This window comes from Sinohyriopsis cumingii, chromosome 1 (genome assembly GCF_028554795.1).
Source record: "Sinohyriopsis cumingii isolate HCF-2022 chromosome 1, ASM2855479v2, whole genome shotgun sequence".
In the NCBI taxonomy this organism is placed as follows: Eukaryota; Metazoa; Mollusca; class Bivalvia; order Unionida; family Unionidae; genus Sinohyriopsis; species Sinohyriopsis cumingii.
Genome location: NC_142961.1, coordinates 64,433,933 through 64,456,593, shown reverse-complemented (window position 1 = coordinate 64,456,593; position 22,661 = coordinate 64,433,933). Strand labels below are relative to the sequence as shown.

The window sequence follows — 22,661 nt, the reverse complement described above, 5'->3', positions numbered from 1 at the left end:
ATATCTAAATCATACATGAGGAGTAAGTTTTAAATGTCTCCTTTTTTGTTGATATATATAATCAGGACCAAATATAACTGGGTAACAAAAGTTAGCACAGAATTGGCAAGGAGGCTGATTCAAGCTGCATAAGTTATAGTCACCTTGTTAATTTATAAAGGAGACTGGGTGTTGTCAGTAGTTTACTTTTTCAATCAGAGAAACAAGGGTTTGTGTCTGTGGCAATTGTTTTGCATCTACAGAAAGTAAAGGATTTTCCTTGCACTCAGAATTTGCCCTATTTATTCTGTTTAGAAGATAACACCATATTACCTTCCAAATTTTAGTGAAGACATGAAGGTGTTTTAAAAGCATTAATGCAGTGTGAAACAATGGGCATTTTGTCTAAGAAGAATCCTACACCTGATCAAATGGAGCAGCCTGAAATGGCATAAAATGCTGACTATAATTCACTGATGCATAACAATCTGCCTGTTTGTCTTTTATCGTGAATGAGACTGGCATATGAAAAGATGATAAATATTTGTACAGTTTAATGTACACTAGACAGTATGGTGTATTTTGTACACCTGATGCAAACTATCCTCAGGACAATTGTCAGACTAACCGAACTGTTGGGATAAATGGATCAGATTATGCCAGGTAGACTTTATAATCAAATAAACTGTAAAAGTCAGATAAACAGTTCTAGACTGTCCAAACTTATTTTCATCATGATGCCAGGTAGACTTTATAATCAAATGAACTGTAAAAGTCAGATAAACAGTTCTAGACTGTCCAAACTTATTTTAATTATGATGCCAGGTAGACTTTTTAATCAAATGAACAGGAAAAGTCAGATAAACGGTTCTTGACTGTCCAAACTTATTTTCATTATGATGTCAGGTAGACATTATGATCAAATAACTGTAGCATAAAAGTCAGATAAACAGTTCTAGACTGTCCAAATTTATTTTCAATATGATGCCAGGTAGACTTTATAATCAGATGAACTGTAAAAGTAAGATAAACAGTTCTAGACTGACCAAAAATGCAAGATCTACACCTGTTAATGATGTAATCTTTGAATGTGCTGATGCACCTGTTAAAGATGTAATCTTTGAACATGTGTTTGCAACTATAAATGATGTAATCATTGTACATGTTTATGCACCTGTTAATGGTGTGATCTTTGTACATGTTTAAGTACCAGCTAATGGTATGATCTTTGTACATGTCGATTCAACATTTAATTACGTAATATTTGTGCATGTTCATGCATACCAGAGTAAGTTAATATGCCTTGAAAGCATATAATGACATTTTATTTATTCAGAAAAACTGCAAATCATTTTTATGGAAAATTATTTTATCTAACTTTGAGTTGACGTTTATCTCATTTTTACAATTTCTTCATTCAATCAATTGATATATGGATGGTGTTTATCTCATTTTACAACAACTTCATTCAGTCCATTGATATATGAATGTTGTTTATCTCATTTTACAACTCCTTCATTCAGTCCATTGATATATGGATAATGATTGTCATTTGTACAACTTTACAGTCCATTCCATTCCGGTCGCCTAGTGGTTAGAACATCCGCCATGGAAGCGGGAGGTCGTGGGTTCGATTCCCTGCTGAGTCATACCAAAGACTCACAAAAATGGTACTAACAGCTGCCTCACTAGGTGCTCAGCATTAAGAGATTAGTGTTAGGACTGGTTGACCTGGTGTCAGGATAATGTGACTGGGTGGGACATCATGCTACATGTCTGCGGCATGATGCCCCAGTGCTAGACATCACTATAAACTGCCATATTGCAGACCTCATAGCAATATGAGTGAAAAAATTGTTAAAGCTATGTTAAAATCCTAATCACACACACACACACCTTTATTCAGTCCATTGATATATGGATGATGTTTATCTCATTTTACAACTCCTTCATTCAGTCTATTGATATATGGATGATGATTATGTCATTTTTACAACTTCTTCATTCATCCATTGATACATGGATGATATTCATTTGAGCTAAAATTGTTTAATTCCAGAGTTCTTTTCAATATGCTATATAGTGTAAAAAAACAAAAAGGCAGGGATGAAAAAAATTTGCTTTCTTCAAGTTTGTCCACCAGCTTTGTATGAAGTGTTATTTTGTATTTCTTCACAGACAGCTCTTTCTTTCATCATGAGGTTGAGGCTTGGGGGCCAGGGTTATGCCCCCGATCCATCGTGTCCCCTGGGTCAGTATGTCAAGGGTCTGGGGGAGTTTGTGACACACATTCAGAGGATGCAAAACGTAGTGGAAGAGGAGGATAATGCTCAGTAAGTACTCTTCCTTTTATGAAAAATAAAAATGGAAGTTTTTAAGGACCCATCAGAAGCTAAAACAATTGTTGGTCCCAGTCACAATACAATTGGATTGAATGTTAAAATAAGTTTTTAAAATTGTGCAGTTCTGTCAGTAATAGCAGTTCATTCCTGAACATTTTGTTCTGTAATTTACTCTAGAAAAAATGGGATGAAAGATAACTTTACGATTTTCTGTTATTCTATGCCTTCTTTGTAGAAAACCGATGAGAAATAGAAGTCACAGTCTATATGACCATCTGTCTGTCCACTTGAGTGCAAAGTCCAGTTTCAGTTTTTTTTATTTCCCTCTATATCCTGTTTGCAGCCATTGGTTTTGTAATAAGACTTTATATGTAGGTTCGTTAGAGAATGTTACAAATCCAAAATGATCTGTTAGTAGAAAAAGAGTCTTTGGTAAGTGTCTAATGGGATTCAGTTTTAAATTATTGCAGTAAAAATGAAGTCATTCCTTGTAAACATTTTCCTTTCATCATATTAATTACATATTATTTTCTTTGATACCAGTTCCTTGATCATATTGTGGTTCTGTGCTGTCACAGCTATGATGCGTAAATCTCTATGTACACAGGTCAGCCTGCCAGCGAATTATTAACATTATTAAGAGGGCGATAATAAACTGCAAAGATAACACTATCAGGCTTGATAGCATCAACAGGGTGGCAGAGGGACTTGAGCATTGTGCCAGTAGCTACTTAGCTGACATTGAGATGCAGATGAAGAGGTCTCCTAAAAGGTCTGTCAGTAATGGTGGCAGTCTGGTGGGAAGACGGACAATATATGTGCTGCGCCATCTACTTGACAGACTGGGAAGTCAGGATGATGGACTGTCTACCCTGGACCATTTGACAGATATCTACTCGAGTCAAAAAACTCCTATTAGATTTCCATGCATTCTTTCTCAGTTCAGGTAAATTTCCACATGTATATTTGGCCTGTTACAATTTTTTTTAAAGTTTTGTTTTGCCTGTTAATTCCTTTACACTATATGAGTACCTCTGTATGAACCAAAAAACTACTTCAGTATCTTGTGTAAAGTGTCTTTGAACACATGGAATGTTTCCAGAACTGCAAACAAACATTGCTGTTTTAATATAATGGGGTGCAAGTTTACAAGTTACAAAAAATTGTTGTTTGAAGTATGAATTTCAACTGACTAGTTTTCAATACTCTTGAAAAATTCAAATAAATTAATAAAAACTTGGAAAAATCCAAAAGAAATGACACAGCATTAGAAAAAAATTGCTCTCCTTTTAGTCTTTAAAATACTTTATAGCAGGGTTTTAGGGTTTACTCCCATTAGTTATACATGCATTAGCTCAATAAGTAATCACCTTGTCTGTCTGTCTGTCCATTAGGGCTCGATATTGCTAGCCATTTTTATTGTGATTTGTATCATGATATGTGCCCTCTATGTGATGTTCACAATGGATATCCTGTACATAAATAGATTGAAAATATTTTTGTTCATTTTTGCAAAAACAGACATCTCTTGCATAATTGCACAATTCTGCTGCAGAATATACAAAAATTCCCTAACAAAGAAAACAAAATTGAGCTTTTTATTTGTGCCTTTCTTTTAAATGTTCACTTGACCACTTGAGTTCCATTAAAATAACTAAAATCATTTAAAAACATGTATTTTATAGTTAACACTTAGTATTCACTCAAGACCCAAAAAAAATCATTCAAAGTCTGGAAACTAAACACAAAATGTGGTGAGTTTCACACCTAAATATATATATATATATACTTAATATGGCACCTGCATGGCCATGTCTTGTTTTGTGTTGAATTAGAGGATATCATACATAAAGTTTATCATGTTACAGGATGTAAACTGTCATGGCTGATCTGATTTTTTACCAGCAAATGCTCTAGGACAAGTAGTTTTAGAAAACTGACATGTCCTATGTGCCTTTTCATTTGTCCCAAAATTTCAATCATTTGCATAAAAATAGATGTACAGCCTATATATTCAAAATGTTTACATTTTAAAAATTGCTAGCAAAGTTGATAACTGTTCGAGATAATGTTTGCAGTAACTGGAAATGTCTTTCCTAAAGTCATTGAATTCAAGCCATGGTTTAGTATCAACCCAATGTGGCTAAAAATGTATCTATTTCTTAGTGTTGTAAGTTTTTACGTTGTTTTTCTGCCACAGAATCTGACTTAAGTTGTACAAATAATTTAGTACACTGATTTTTGCCACATGGTGTCATTTCACAACTACTTCTAAAGTGATCAAAACATCTTTCCTAATTTAATTATTTAATTATAAACAGACAGCTCTTTTATTAGTGTAATTGTTTCACTTAAAACACAAAATTGTATTTGGACAGTTGATCTACCATATAACTGATTAAAAATGAAAGGGTGGGGCCATAATCAAGTGCAGAATACCATCATAGGGTTCTTCCTTGTACATGTGTAAAACTATGGGTCTCCAGTTGTGCTAAACCAGCATAGGAGAATTATCCATTAGTAGAGCAATCATAATCCTCCTATGTTACAGGTATTTCCTCCTTTTCCATATTCTTCTTATATAATGTGATCAGATGAAGTATTTGATAGATAAATCACATGTTTTAGTATATTATATTTTTCCAATAATACTTACCTGATCACATTACAAATGATCCCTTCCACCTTTCCCTGTAATGTGAGCATCCTTTAAGGATTCTCTGAAGTAAAAACTGGTTTAAAGTGGGTATAATGGTAGCGACATATTGGGTGGGAAAGAGAGTTAACCTGTAAGAGTTGCTACCCTTTGTGTTTTTGTGTGTGTGTGTATATATATATAGACCTCTCCCTCAATCATTCACGCACAACAGGGTCCACAAACATAGACTGCACTATAAGCGAGGCGCGAGTCACCGAGGGACCTCCAAAAATTGGGAAAAAATCGCTTTGACAGCGAGAAACCATGGTGGGTGGGGCGGGGAAGCGGCGTTAGGGAACTGGGCTGTTTATTGACTGAATCCTCATTTTATATCCACGTCGATAATAATTTTTAATAACGCACTCTTTCTAATGAAGTTGTTCGTTATTCTGTTTAAATAACATTTATTTTCAAAATGTCCAACATATGAAAGATCATTCCAACTGGTTTAAACAACCAACACGTGTACGCGAAAAAATATGTGTATTATGTCACTGCTTTTTGTTTTCTTGATGAGTCTGGTTCCCGTAGTGGTGTTTAATATTATCCTGCTAAATCGGGAGTCCCAAGAGCAGGGAACTAGACTAAATGTTGATACACCCCCAACAAGATATATTTATTTCATGTGACAATCGTCTGTGTCAAAACTCAATTTTTGTATTGTTCAATTAGTACGATACTGATGTCGTGATTTCATTGGAAGTAGTAATGAAACTTCTTATCATCCTTGAGGATATCTCTAAGTTCCAGTTCAAGAATTCTCTGAAACTCGCTTGCCGACAATGGAATGTATCTGTGAAATCAAGCTCTTTATTTTACAAAGTATTCATTTCGCTTGGCTGCCTTGCTATCTTTGATCACAGTAATGAAAGAGTCGGTTAATTTAAGGCAGTTTATGTAACATACACAATAACATTTATAAGTGTTTGATTGATCAAATGAAGTTAGTTCACCCGACATACAACCAGGGCCGCTAGATTTTAAGTTTGTTGGATTTTCATTTCTTTTAACTTTTTTTTATCCCACCTAATTTATTTGATTCAAAACACATAATTAACGTAATAATACAAAGGAGGCCAGCTTTTAATTCAGTGCAACAATATAATAAATACTTCCAGAAGTCAGTTATCAAAACAAGGTCGGCACCTAATTAGGTTCTCAGAGAAACACTCGCGGACATAGCTGTTACGGTAGATTGATGCATTTCACGTTTCATTTCAAGAGGACATATTGCATTTATGATGATTACACTTAAAAAGAACTAAAAGATAGAACACAAATTTCAATTGATAAAAAAAAATATTTAATTTGTATTTATTAAAGTACTGCCTCCACTTGGCGTAATTGACATTTTCATTGATCTAAATTTCCTTGCATATCGTTAATTGCAGTGTACTAGGAATGTCGTTTGGAAAGAAAATGTAAAAAATTGTATGACCTTTTTTTAAATTTGATATTTCATAGTGTTGATTAAAATTTCCAGGTCCTATCTACCATTTTCGATGATAAAACGAGTGATACATCAAAGTTTCCGTCACCAATTTTGATCGCGATTTTCTTTCTTCATGTTCAACAAATAGGGATCAATTTTTGGGGTATTTTCTGGTTTTAAAAAATGGGATCCACACCTGACCCTGTGTTATCAGTGGGTTTGTGAGTTATCAGGGCGCGAGTTATCGAGGGAGTGGTATATATATAGAGAGAGAGAGAGAGAGAGAGAGAGAGAGACGGGGGGCAGGGAAGACATTTTTTCCATCTTTCTGGAAAAGCTTGATTCAGAGGCAGCAGGGAAAAATTATCCTAATGTAATGTGTTGAGAATTATTATTGGAGAAACATAATTTACTGAAACAATTGCTTTCTGTTTATGATAGCCATATTTCTGCAAATTAGATATAGTTTCAGTTCATTTGACAATGCCATTATCATATTGTACAATCACTGCCACCAAGCTTTTTGTTGCAACATAAGCAGATATGGAAACAAGATGGCCGCTATTGCTTAACCGGCTTGAAGCAGCTGTTCCGTTTGTTATTGCCGTTTTCATGATATTTGTGCTTGTTGCCTGTTTTCATCTACATTATTGTGTTCATTATGTATTGGCTGTTAAATTCGTATGTGTTTCTTCATCTCCTTGTTTTGGAAATGAGAGCAATTAGACTTTTTCTCAGCTGTCTTGCTCCATTGTTTTTGAACAAACCGCCATCACATGATACTCGCCAGTCAACCCATTTATGCTACGATGGACCCTCATTAATTACTTTAAATGATCACTCTTTGGCTTTCCACACTACATTGTGCTCTAGACTAAACGAGCTGGGACTACTATCATCATTACCTAAATGTAAACAGAAGCGAAAAAAGAAACATTGTTTCAAAGCTGGCCGGCGTAGAACAGGAAGAATTCCAGTTACCTCCCTTATTTCAGCTCAACAGTTTGAAATTCGAAAGGTGGACCATAGAATGTTACCATCAGGTCTATGAAGAATCCAGTCTAAAATGTGACCATGTTTTTGGGTGGGTTGGTTAACTGACTGTTTCAGGTTGAAAACATTAATGGAATCTATGAGTTTTGATTATTTGGGTTTCTGGGACAGTCAGAGTGAAAGTTGAAATCTCCAAGAATAACCAGGTTGCCTCCCTGGTATCCCATGACCTTGCATCACATCACTTCTGCATTATATGCCATCTTGACGTATCAATCCCTAACCCTCCACCTTTATCTGCTACTAAGAGAAACCTCCATATGATAAATAGAACCAAACTAATGCACGACATCCAACCTAACTTAACAACTTGCTTACCTCCTACTGCAGAACAACTCAATAACTGCCTGTGTTCATTGCTTGACAAACATGCCCCAGCTACCAAGTGCAGAGTATCAATTCAGAAGTGTTCTCCATGGTATAGCAGTGTTAGGGACCAGCTTCGCACTGCTAAAAGAGATTGCCATAAAGTTGAGAGGCTTTGGCTCTCCACCAGACTTACTATTCATAAGCAGATGTATGAAACCTCTAAAAAGAATGTCACAGATATAGTCCATGTAGCGAAATCAGCCCACTACACTACTAAAATCATGGAAAGTTCCAGCTGCAATGGGCCCTTCGAGATTACTAACAAGCTAATGTCAAGGAACAAATCTACACCACTTCCAACTACCTTCTCTCCAGTCGACCTTCCGGACATGTTTGCCAATTTCTTCCGTGACAAAGTACAAACCATTAGAAATAAGCTTGACACCACAATTTCAATTGACTCGTCGTCACCATATGTACAATCGTGATGAAGAGTGCACCAGAGTCATGTGAACTTGATCCAATTCCAACATCACTGCTGCTTGAGTGCTTAGATCCAGTATTGCCTTCACTAACTGATGTTATTAATACCTCTCTCTCATCAGGGGAATTCCCATCATTTTTCAAAACTGCCATTGTAGAGCCTCTGCTGAAGAAACCAACACTAGACCATAATGATTTAAAGAACTACCGCCCAGTTTCTAATCTCCCATTCATATAAAAAATCTTAGAAAAGGTTGTTCTATCCCAGCTTGTATCTCATCTAAATTCAAACAGTCTTTTTAGCAATGTACAATCTGCATATCGCCCTTGCCACAGTACTGAAACTACTCTTCTAAAAGTAGTTAATGACATTCTCTCTGCGTTGGATAGTGGAAAAATTACAGACCTCACCCTCCTCGATTTTTATGCAGCATTTGACACAATAGGCCATGATATATTACTTCACTGTCTCCAGCATGTATTTGGCATTCATGATATAGCCTTACTGTGGTTCAAGTCCTACTTGGTCAACAGGACACAAATTGTATCTGCAAATGGAATACACTCCAACCCAGTTGATCTATGTTGTGGTGTTCCACAGGGGTCTGTTCTTGGACCTGTTCTCTTCATTCTGTACACTCAGTCGCACTCAAGTGTCATAGATCATCATCCAGTGTCTCACCAATTGTACGACGATGACACCCATATATACAAATCTAGCCACCCAACTGAAGTTGATGCTACAATCCAAGGTGTAGAGAGGTGCATTTCTGATGTGAAATCATGGATGACATGTAACAAGCTGCAGATGAATGATGATAAAACTGAAGCCATTTTGATAACAACACAAAGACTTTCTCATTCACATCCTTTACCTCAAACAATAAATATCAGCAACACCAACATTAAATTCACACAACCAGTATGAAACCTACATGTTACTCTGGACAGTACTCTCACATTGCACCAACATGTCATGAACATATGCAAGGTTGCATATCTTCAGCTCAATTTGTAAATATCTTTCAGTTGATGCCACTAAAACACTTGTGTGTTCATTAGTACTTTCAAGACTGGACTATTGTAACTCAATTCTGTCTGGTTCATCTCAATATCAGCTCCAGAAACTTCAAAAAGTTCAAAACACAGCTGCTCGGATCATACTTAGAGTACCACGATCAGAGCACACCTCCCCGCTGCTCTGTACCCTACACTGGCTATCCATTTGATCCAGAATCAAACACAAAATTTGTTCTCTGTGCTACGTTTCACTGTCGGACTCTAGTCCAACATACCTATCCGACCTCACCCATGTGTACACACCAGCAAGATACTTTCGCTCTTCTTCTGACAATCATTTACTCATTATTCCCACTATGAAAACAAAGTCATATGGACAGCATTCTTTTGCATACCAGGGCCCAGCAACGTGGAATGAATTGCCCACTGAACTTAGACACAATGACACAGTGATCACATTCAAGAGGGCTCTCAAAACTCACTTATTTCGACTGCAAGAACAAACTTAAAGACCTAATAATGTTTCCTACCTTAAATATTCTCAGCATGTTTTTTAATGTTTTCTAATTTCATGGTGTTTGTTTTTGTAATCATATCATTATATGTTTTTATCTTATAGGTGTTGTCTAATGTTGTAAAGCGCTTAGAGCTTCTAAAGATTAGGCGCTATACAAAGTCCTCATTATTATTATTATTATTATTATTATTATTATTATTATTATTATTATCCTGTTCTCTTTAGAATAAAAAATATTCCCCTTTAAAAGTGATATCTCGCTTATGAAAATGACAAAGCAGGAATTTCCCTTTCGTGTGAAAATCAAATGAAACAGACTGACATGTCAGCTAAATTAAAATAATCCACTTATTTGTTCATGCTGATATTTTTCTTCTCAGTATGAATGTACATAAGTCATTTAGACAGTCCAGAATGGTGTTGTGTACTCTAGATTAATTAAGCATATGTGAAAAAGAAAACTTTTGTTATGGAGAAAAATTACTTAATATTGTCCCTGCTAAAATGATTGAATTTTTTTAAAGCTACATTAAAAATACAAATCACACACACCCTGCTAAAATAAAAATTATTCTTTATCTGAAATTGCTCAAATATAACTTGCCAAATTTTAACAACCTTCCTTTTAGACAGAATTGCTCAATTTGTTGATTAGAATAACCAGCTATTTATTATATGCCATTACCATTGTAAAACAAACGGTTAGAAAACAAGTTTGATTTGTTTCATTTGAATTAATGTATAAATTGCATCAAAAGAATTCTTAAATTCACTTGCTTCAACCAGCACGTTTGCATTTGCCCAATGTATTGTACTTAAAACAGAATTTGTTCCTGCCATGATCAACATAATTTAAAGTCAATGGCTTCATAATTAAAGACCACTCCAGGACAACATGGTTGATGCAAAGGATAGGACAACATGGTTTATGCAAGACCAGGACAATGTGGTCTATACAAGACCATGTCAGGACAATGTGGTTTATACAAGACCAAGTCAGGACAATGTGGTTTATACAAGACCATGTCAGGACAATATGGTTTATACAGGACCAACACTGTGGTTTATGCAAGACAAGGACAATATGGTTTATGAAAGACAAGGATAACATGGTTTATGCAAGGCAAAACAACATGGTTTATGCAAGGCAGGACAACATGGTTTATGCAAGGCAAAACAACATGGTTTATGCAAGGCAGAACAACATGGTTTATGCAAGGCAGGACAACATGGTTTATGCAAGGCAGAACAACAACATGGTTTATGCAAGGCAGAACAACATGGTTTATGCAAGGCAGAACAACATGGTTCATGCAAGGCAGGACAACATGGTTTATGCAAGGCAGAACAACATAGTTCATGCAAGGCAAGATAACATGGTTTATGCAAGATCAGGACAACATGGTTTATGCAAGACAAGGATAACATGGTTTATGCAAGATCAGGACAACATGGTTTATGCAAGACAAGGATAACATGGTTTATGCAAGATCAGGACAACATGGTTTATGCAAGGCAAGATAACATGGTTTATGCAAGATCAGGACAACATGGTTTATGCAAGATCAGGACAACATGGTTTATGCAAGATCAGTACAACATGGTTTATTCAAGGCAGGACGACATGGTTTATGCAAGGCAGAACAACAACATGGTTTATGCAAGGCAGAACAACATGGTTTATGCAAGGCAGAACAATATGGTTTATGCAAGGCAAGATAACATGGTTTATGCAAGATCAGGACACATGGTTTATGCAAGACAAGGATAACATGGTTTATGCAAGATCAGGACAACATGGTTTATGCAAGATCAGTACAACATGGTTTGTGCAAGGCAGGATGACATGGTTTATTCAAGGCAGGATGACATGGTTTATGCAAGATCAGGACAACATGGTTTATGCAAGGCAGAACAACAACATGGTTTATGGAAGGCAGAACAACATGGTTTATGCAAGGCAGAACAACATGGTTTATGCAAGATCATAACAACATGGTTTATGCAAAATCAGGACAACATGGTTTATGGAAGGCAGGATAACATGGTTTATGCAAGACCAGAACAACATGGTTTATGCAAGACCATGACAACATGGTTTATGCAAGACCATGACAACATGGTTTATGCAAGACCAGGACAACATGGTTTATGCAAGACCAAGACAATGTGTTTTATGCAAGGGCAGGAAAACATACAATAAAATCTGGATAATAAACATATGTACTTATTTTTAACGTTTGTGAAAGTTCTGTTTGTTAACTTTTTATCTTAAGAAATTACACTATATGTAATGCCTTTTATTGTGCAATGTAAGCTTCCAGCATAGCATGTAATTATGCTTTTTATCATGCATTGCAAGCTTGCGCCATAGCATGTAACTTTGCCTTTTATTACATAATGTATGCTTGCAGCATAACATGTAACTTTGCCTTTTATTACATAACATATGCTTGCACCATAGCATGTAACTTTGCCTTTTATTACATAATGTATGCTTGCACCATAGCATGTAACTTTGCCTTTTATTACATAATGTAGGCTTGCACCATATCATATAACTTTGCCCTTTATTACATAATGTATCCTTGCAGCATAGCATGTAACTTTGCTTATGTCATCAAAAGAATTTTTAAAAAATTATGAAGTTCTTTTATACACCTGTCACAAGGTGGAACACATAATTTTGTGATGTTCATCTATCTAAACATCCACTTATTATATATTCTGTATTTCATTTCCACACAATAATTCTGCCAAATGTTGTAAATAGCATGTATGTGGGGTTAAATATACTTGGGACTTAGGGAAGGCACTTTAAGTGTCTTTAGAATTTTGTATCATTTTCATATAAACTCACTGAGTAACTAGTGTACCCTAGCAAATACTTTGTAAAAAGTGCCTTTCCTGGGTACCATGCATGTTAAATGGAACAGCCATAAAGAAGAAGCCTGTTGGTTTTGGGATTAAAAGGTCAAAGAGCAAAGTCACTGTAATGGAAAGAACAAACACTGTTTCACAACAATAACATTAGTTTTTCATCACATACCTGGACCAAACTTTGTGGATGGCTTGCACTTGGGGTAAGGAAGAAGCCTATCAGTTTGGGGTCAAAAGGTCAAATATCAAGGTTATTGATTGCTAGATGGAAAATGGTTTCTGCAAAATAATTTTAGTTCCATATTCCAGACCAGGACTCAGCTTTGTGGATGGCCTGTTGGTGGGGTGAGGGTGAAAAGATTAAAGGTTAAGACACTGGTTGAAAAATGAAAACTGGTTTATGGACAAAAAAATATCTGTTCTCGGCCATGTACCACCACCAAAGTTTGTGAATGGCTAACATTTTGGGTAAGAAAGACAGAAGTCTATTGATTTGGGGTCAAATGTTCAAAGATCAAGGTTAATGTGGCTGAAAGAAGAAAAGGGATTCTGCATAATAGCTTTAGTTCAAGACCACATACCTTGACCAAAGATTTTGGATGATTTTGGGGTCAAAGTGTTCAAGGTTAGGGTCATTGTGACTTGGAAAAATGGGTTTCACACAGTAACTTTTGTTCTTGAGAAGTTCCTTGACCAAACTTTGAGAATAACATGCACTTAGGGCAAGAAAGAAACCAATTGATTTTGCACTATAATGGTTAAAAAAATCAAGGTCATGGAAGTATAATAAGAAAATAATAGTTTCTGCACAGTAAGTTTAGTTTACAGCTGTATGCATTGACCAAAGGTCATTGAGACCTGTTCGTCAGTAATCTCTAGATTCAACCATGCCCCACTAGTGTCTACACATATGACTTTTAAACATAGGACAGGCATATAATATACCGTGCACATTATTCTTGTTTTCTCTAGGTCACCAGATGAGGAAGACAAAGAAACAGAATCAAGTCATGGCATTTCTCTTTGGGACAGAGTGAAGAATAAACTTCATGACCAACACAATAAACAAGTAAAAATATTGTTAAACATCTGTTTCAATAATTTGTATGCTATAAGGGCATAACTGTATTCAAGCCATCCAACATTCTATCAGATGATATTCTTTCAATCAGATGCATCCTAGACTCTTTTATTTCAATCACTAAACCAAGGGCTTCTTTTGAAATACAGTGTGATTGAACCACATTATCCATAAATTTCATATAAAATTATTTGGAATAAAAATTGTTCAGTCTTAGCCAGTAGTCTAACTGCCTGTTAGGTTTGCCTGTTAAAGAAGCCATTGTGAGCAATTTGTGGGGACCAGCAGTGTCATACTTTACACATTGTAGCTATTATTCTTATCAGATTTGTTTTTAATATAGTATGTCAGATATAACATTTCATTGGAGCCCAAAAATATTATATTATTAACCAGTAAATGTTATACTGTAGTGTTGTAACTTGTGATTAAATCACCCAGTTGTTGTTGTTGTAGGGTTTAACGCCATTTTTCAGCACACAATAGGCTATACATGGCGGCCAGTATTAGTGGTGGAGGAAGAACCCGGGAAAACCCCGGAAAGAACCACCGACCCACGATAAGCTACTGGCAAGCTTTCTCACATACCCACATTAGCCGAATCCAAGACTCGAACCTAAATCACCCAGAGTCAATTACATCTGCCTCAGTGATTCCTCCCACTGATAATTACATTTGTAAGTTAGTGTATCTCCTGTGAGAAAAAACAAAACTAGTGCTTTAATGCTTTTTAGGAATAAAATTGTAGTTACAAGAAGCAAAGCCAGCTACATAAACATGTATACAACAAGCAAACTAATATTCCCACAGTGATCAAGGAGTGGATAGCTTAGTTGGTAGATCATCCAGCTCCTATCTGGTGGGTTGCAAGTTTGAACATCAGTGCTGATGTGCAGTTTCACATTCCCTTGAACAAGATATCTTGCCGTAGCTTGGTTTATTAGGTCTGTTGCTTGTGGCAAATATGCATGTAGTTGGTAACAGGTATTACTGTACCTCATAAAAGTAAGAGTGTCAGTGATTGGTACATAGAATGGAATGTGTATTTTCCTCATGTGATCATGTCTCCCTCGTGTGATCATGTCTTCCTCATGTGATCATATTTCCCTGTCTTGTTTTATTCAGTATAATAAACAATTTATTACCCTTGTTTGGGGGGAGATATGAAGATTTGTTCACTCAAAAATAGTCATGTTCTATGCAGCTTTTGCCATTGAGGAACACAGCTTGAATTGGGTAAACAAATCTTTGTATCTCCTCTTAACCAGGGCAATAGATGTATAATGTTACTTGTTGAAAAGTGAAAAGCATCCTTTGTACAGATTATTGTAATAATATTAATAATACTGATAATAATAATTGTTCTTGTAAGAAGAGATAAAATACATTATTTCCTTGTAATGGTGGTTCAGACACAATTCAAGTTGTCATCATATGTTGTCACAACTTTTATTTTAGTAAGACCTTGATTCAGTAAAAATGAGAATGCCAAAGCTTATGTAGAAGAATGTATGAATATGTCATATGATTTATGAATACTCTATATTCATTATTCTTTGTGATATGATTTATGAATACACTATATTCATTATCCTTTGTGGTATGGTTTATGTATTCACTATATTCATTATTTTTTGTGATATGATTTATGAATGCACTATATTCATTATTCTTTGTGAGATGATTTATGAATACACTTTATTCATTATTCTTTGTGATATGGTTTATGTATTCACTATATTCATTATTCTTTGTAATATGATTAATGAATGCACTATATTCATTATTCTTTGTGATTTGATTTATGAATACACTATATTCATTATTCTTTGTGATATGGTTTATGAATACATTATATTTTTTTTGTGATATGCTTTATGAATGCACTGTATTCATTATTTTTTGTGATATGATTTATGAATACACTATATTGATTATTCTTTGTGATATGATTTATGAATACCTTATACATTAATCGTTGTTATATTACTCATGAATACATTATTCATTATTCTTTGAAATATGATTTATGGATACATTATATTCATTATTCTGTCAAATGATTTATGAACACATTGCCCTTATAATGTTTGAATGAACATTAAAGCTCATATAACATTACATGCAAAATCATTATTAAAAAGGATTTACTATCATTACTTTTACTGCTGTAACCACACCCTCCTAAACTTTCAGTGGGTGGAAAATCACAAAATGATTAGTTACCGTGTGTATATGGCAGCTGTATGCAAGAGGACTCTTCTCCATGACATCAGCTTGAGAGGGGTTTCAACACATAAATGCATTACGATTTCAATAACATTGAGATTTGGCCAAATATTATATTTGTGTATCAAATGCACTACAATTTCAGTAACACTGTCATTTTGACAAAACATATTATATTTGCACTTATAGCTAGAAGACATACAGTGTCACCACGCTATAACATGGTAGTTGGGAGCCATAGGACCTGACTGTATTATAGACTGAACTGTGTTGTAAGCAACCAGGTCAGTTAGTTGATGAAAATGATGCATGTACCCCAAAAAATTTGCTGGGGGTGGGTGTGGGTGGATGGTTATGTGGGTGGTTATATAATAAATATGGGCGCAAAAATACATGCTTCATTGGCACAGTTACCATCTTAAATCGATGCATATTAAATGAAAAAAACACCTCTACTGAAAACAGAGAAGGCATATATAATATTTTACTTGATTCAGAGAACCATGCATTGGTACAAATACATGTGTACTGTTTATATATACATGTCTAATGCACAGCATGAATAGAGTATCAACACCATTTACTCACCTGCGAAATAATTCCACAGACTTAAAATACTCAATAATTTTGTCACAGGTCATATAGGTCTGAATTCAGTGGAAAAAAATAGCACAATCCTGTAACAAATGATGAAGCACTTTACTTTCAGTGCGTCCCAAGTTGATTAAAGTTAGTTTGCTTTTTAAGCTGTCGTTGGTAACGTTTGTAAGCATAAACTTTTTTCTTTCAAAAAGGAAACTATTACAGCACAGTAAACGTGTTCCATTCTTCATGTTGGAAAATTAAACAATCCATGAAAGGTTCTTTGCTTTATTGAAGATTGTAGTCATCTTTCTTTGATGAAGGGTGCTTGCGTTATTGAAGTCACCACTAAAGGACAGCTTTGAAGAACCAAACAAATGCCCATTTCTTATTGTGGCGGCAACATCAAATAATTGTATTGTATGATCGAGACTGATGTTTTTTCCACTTGCGTAGTACATTCTCATATCAATCGGTGCTTCAAAGGTAATCTGTTTTCTTCTAAATTTCAGCAAACTATTTTATCTGAGTACATTTATAAAAAAGGAATTAGCCATTGTTTGGTGGATTGTAGTTACTGTTCCTCCCTGCCTAATAAATAGATCAACAAGTAAGATATAGGTTTTTTGTTTTTGTTTTTTTTTCTTCATTTGTGGTAGTGGATTGATGCTGCTTTCCATGCATGCATCAGAAATTTAAGAAAGGGTCAACAGACAATATAGACACAGGTTTTCTGATCTGATGACATGTGAGTGTTCTGAAGGATTTAATTCTGAGTGAAACAAAGAGGAATTTTATTTACCATCTACATACAAATGTCAGTCAGTGTAAATATATGAATTACTAGCAAGAAGCCGAAAATCCAATGAAAGATAGATTATGAGATAATGCCTCATCCAGTTGATCTCCGCTGCCACAAATGTCAACAAAAAAAAGCCGATATCTTACAACATATAGTACTCATGCTAGATGTCAACATAAGTGGATTATGATAAAACAATGCACTGTTAAGATGGCTTGTCAATCTGGACAAAGAATTTGTGTATGTAACAAAAGATAAATTTAAGTGAATTTTATATCAAGTTTGCAGCTTCCTTTCATGGGGCCTCTGAATTTCTCCACTCCAACCCATGGTTGTATATACAAGTTTACACAGCCAACATCGGCAATAAAAAAAAATATTGCCAGATGGTGTATTTTGCTGCCAATAAGGAAAAACAATCGCAATTTGCGGCATTGGCAAAGACCTGCGTGGTCCCTGATTAAACTTTTACACGTGATTTTTCGTGTATGAGGAAAAATACATTCAAAATTTCAGGAGCCATGCCACAGACATCTTGTATTATATATATGTGATCTCTTGTCCAAAATGATAATAAACTTTTTATGTTATTTTGTACTTTTAAGAAAGAATTTTTTGTGTATGAGAAAAATACATGTAAATGAAATTTTGGGAGCCACATCGTGACCATATTATATCCGAATGCGTTTTATAACAGAGAGTGTTATAGTGGAGTCACACTGTACTGTATAATGTAATTTTGGTTTTGATTCATGAGTCACTGTTAAGGTTGTGCAGGGTATCAGGCTATATGCAATAAAAATTATAGGGATAACCATAAAAATTGTTCCATTTTAATATGTTGAAATGTGTATGAAAGAATATAATTTCAAGGATATTTATGAATGAAATGATTTACCTTCTTTTATTTTATTGATTATAATAATCTTATTTTATATATATATATATATATATATATATATATATATATATATATATATATATATATATATATATATACACAGTAAAACCTTGTGCATTCGCGTTTCTGGATTCGTGAATTCACGGATTTGCGAAATTTTCATTGGTACCCTCTACGTACATGTTTTCTTTATTTTATTGAATTGTACCTTCGTTATATGACTTCTGTGACATATGAAGTTTACCTAGTTTACTTTCCTGACAATGACAAAGAAAACGTCAGTCATTAAGTTTACAGTCTCATTCGTTACTTGGTTTTACCTTACTGTGAGTGCAAAAGAAAACGGCAGCCAATGAATTAGTATAGGGGTAATATTAGTATACATGTACCGTGCTGTAAATGCGTTAGTGTGGCAAATACCCATTAGGCGATACTGTACTCTATCTTTACGTTAACCATTTATTTCTCTTTTTAAGGGTAATGTATTAAGCTAACTTTTAAATGAAATTAAAGTGCTTTGGGAGCATGATTTGGGTCATATTTAGGGTTTAAACCCTAGAAATAAGCATTTATTAGCATTTTTAGTGACTTGTACCAAACATTTGCGATTCCTCCTGATCCGCGACTGGTTCTGGAACCTAACCTTGCGAATGTTCGAGGTATTACTGTGTATATATATATATATATATATATATATATATATACCTTGTATTGTAGGGATCAAGTTATAACAAGAGATACCAATCTAGCATGGTCTGGGCTGAGCCACTTCATAACATCAAGCTGAACAGGAGGGAGGAGGAAGATTTGGGTTGGGTGCAGACAGAGATAGTCATACCCAGGTCAGGTCAGGTGGACTTGATAATTTAGAACAGAATGATGACATGGTGCAACGTTATATGTAATTAAATCCACTATTTGGGGTAGCTCTTTTAGGCTTCAAATAAATGAACCTGTTTTAAGCAGCCACCTGATTTAAGATGTACTTTATTATCATTTTATTTTGAGGTGACTCTTTGGCAAAGACTTTACTGCATCTGAATTGGCTTGAAGAACATGATTCTGCACTATGTCAGTTGTGCATGCCACATGAAGACAGTAGTAGCTTTTAGATGTACCTGTTCAGAATCATTAGATGAAAGCAGCAGCTGAATCTAGCCACAGATGGATATCATGCTTGATCTAGTTACAACTGTCATTTTTATGTGAAACCACAAACAGTATGATTAAGAAATTGTTTAAATTTAATCCAAGTATCTTTATTGAGAGAAAAATGGGTTCTAGGTTTATTGATTAGATGATACATTATGTTTGTAGAATAATCATCATGTACAATTACAAGGTCAAGGCATTTGCTGATATACCTGAGAATCAGTTTAAACATAAAGGCTTTACCTGATGCATAGAGGTCTAACTTCTTCCAGTATGTAAAATGTGAACTTCCAGATTTTGTATGATTCCAGTAATTACAGTATTTTTTTTTAACAAGGTGTGTTGCAATTTCCTATAGGATCTTTTTTGTACATTTTCTTGGTGCAAATGAAAAAGTTGGACATGAAATATAAATTTATGGACCGCTGGGCTTCATGATAGCTAAAAGGATCCATGGTAGTACAGGTGGTTGCAGCTTTTATGCTTGCTGAGACCAACCCTGGTCAGCTGCCACAGTGTCCTTGGGGAAAAAATATTTCCTCAGTAACATGTAGCCATCACTGTGCCCAAAGATCTGTTAAAAATAAACCAACTAACAACATACCATATATACCTGCTTGTAAGACAAGTCCAACTGCAAGCTGCAAAGACCCAGATCTGCCATCAGATAATATGCTAGCAGATCTGGATCTGTGTCGTTTGTTAGGAATAATCAGTACAATGAACAACATAGACCCTGAGTTGCAAGTGCATTATGCCACGACATATCAGGATCTTAGTTATTTGCAGTTTGACTTTACTTATAAGCAAGTACATATGGTAATTATATCCTGAATTTACTGTACATAATTTACCTTCTTGCAATACAAATATAGTATTCACTTTCAGTTTTTCTCTCATGATAAATTTAGTTTGTGGGGGTGGTGTGCAGGCATAATTTTTGTAAAGAAAAAGTTTAATTGACATCGTGACCTAATGTGCACATATTTGCCCTCCCCACCCACCACATATCAGAGACAATTTAACAAAGGGGATAAGAAATAAGGTTTCTTCTTTCCCAGGCTGACCAACAACCACCAGTTACTTGCCAGCCTACCTGTCTGTTAGCACCTGACTAATTGGGCAATCAAAGTTATTTCAGAGGGCCTTTGAATTTTTTATATGCAGCCTCCATCCCATTTGTGCTCACATTCCATGACAGACATTCCATCCAATCCAAAGAAAGCATTAATTTTAGAAAAGGGGATCAGTCTACTTTGACAAGCAGGTGGTGGATAGAGTTTGCAAGTCAATCTCTCCTGGATTTTATTCAAGGGTTTGCAAATCTCATTCCATTCTAGCATTTTCTCAAACTTGGTATGGAATATTTCACCAATTTCAACCTCATTCATCTCCCTTCCACGTATATGTTACAGATTATCAATTAATTTCACTTGCTACAGACATTAACTCATTCTGTCTGTTTTGCCTAGCTATAGGTCTAAAGGTCAATGTGGAACAAGTGTATCAAGAACTCTGGCTGTGAGATGATGTAATCCACAGAACTCTAATTATGCAGTTTTTTTTAAAATTTGAAAACTAAGTGTCAAAGGTGATGAAGAACATCAGTTTGCAGTATATATACTTTTTTACTGGCTAAAATAATTCCATTGGACAATTTATTTATTTCGGTTATACCAAGCATGTGTAACTTTCTCCAAGGTGCAGGTCGGATAAGTGATTTTTAAATCAACACTTTACGATGTTAATAAGCAAATATAATCGGGTTGTGAGCTGGATCTGGCCCTTGGACATAGGTTGCACATGCCTTGGTTATACAGTACACTTGTTATGAACCCAACAGAGCTAACCACTTATTAATGCTTTCATTTACAGCAAGACAATTGTTCATGCTGGGTGTAGTTCAGGCCTGAGGTTTGCCACAAAAGTGACAGAATCTATCAAAGATAAGGAAAACACTTACTCTGCTCAAGCAACCCTGTCAACAGGAAATTGTGATAAAAATAAACCTGTGGGAAAAGGACAGAAGCGTCCTCTGGAAGTGGAGAAAGAGATAATGCCAACATTACAAAGTCAGCCACCCAAGAAGAAGAAAGCATCCTCTCAACCCAAAACATGTAGGAGGAAGCTTTTACCTCAAATTAAAGGCCAGCAGCAGCTCACCAAGTTCTTCAGAGTCTAGTCTAACGTTGACTGTGGAAATGCACTTAACGAACTTTGACCTTTTTAACTATTCATTCCATATTAGTAGTTTGACCTTGAACAAGGTCACAAAGAGCACATATTTATTATTTTCTGTAATGTTACATATGTCTTTTAATCAAATCATGTCACGTAAAGGATTTAATTTCCACCGTATAACTTTTTAAGAACTTTGTGTGTAGAAACCAAAACAATACCTTTTTAAGGATTTTTTAAACCAAAGAGTAACTTTATAAGGATTTTGTGGGTAGAAACTAAAAAATCTGGTTCATTATAATAATGAAATCTAAGTTTGATTTTCACTTCATTCTGTCAAAATTTGAGTTATTCCCCTTATAAGAGTCACAGATTTACCTTGCATTATGAATTGTTTTTGCTTAGTAAGTTTTGATGGACTTTATTAACTTAAACCAAATTTAATGTCTTTAAAATGAGAAAATGTAGTTCAGGTTTTGATGGTGATCATTTATGTCAGAATTTGACAGAGTTACAGCCTATATATGACTTAGAAATTTATCCTTTTATCCTAGATTCTGTTTCCACTCAGTAATTTTTGAAAGACTTCAGAGACCTAGTATTGTATAAGGGTTTATATTAAGATAATTCTGCACTACTTTGAAAGATTTATTGCCCTTGGATAGGGGCATCCATGTTTGCTGTGACATTTCCAGTTATTTTGATGATTGCAATTGCACATTCAGAACTAGGTAAGAAGTGAGAAGCCTCTTACGATGATATCATAAGAATCTCTTAGCATATATATTCGATTATAAGTTGAGTTAAACAAGAAGGATCCTGATCTGCCATAGCAGAGTCAATGTTGCTTTCTACTGATTATTCCTGATCTGCCAGCCATTATGTGATGGCAGATCTGGGTCTGTACAGTTTGAAGGTGGCTTTGTCTTATAAGCAAGTATATACTGTAATTATTTGTCATCTATTCTCAATAATATTGAGGTCCATGATCTGTGATAGCCACAGTAAAGGTTAATTGTTTTA

General features: G+C 35.0%; 1 protein-coding gene across 1 annotated transcript in view; it reads left to right on the top strand.

Moving 5' to 3' along the window:
• The window catches only part of LOC149807006 (PCNA-interacting partner-like), a 35,605-nt gene extending 12,944 nt beyond the window's left edge, over window positions 1-22,661 (top strand). The window contains exons 7-11 of the mRNA XM_089960570.1: window positions 2,158-2,312; window positions 2,929-3,267; window positions 13,686-13,782; window positions 19,026-19,150; window positions 21,336-22,661. Of these exons, the coding sequence (XP_089816696.1) occupies window positions 2,158-2,312; window positions 2,929-3,267; window positions 13,686-13,782; window positions 19,026-19,150; window positions 21,336-21,642 (1,023 nt within the window). The 3' untranslated portion in view covers window positions 21,643-22,661. The remainder of the gene's footprint in view (window positions 1-2,157; window positions 2,313-2,928; window positions 3,268-13,685; window positions 13,783-19,025; window positions 19,151-21,335) is intronic.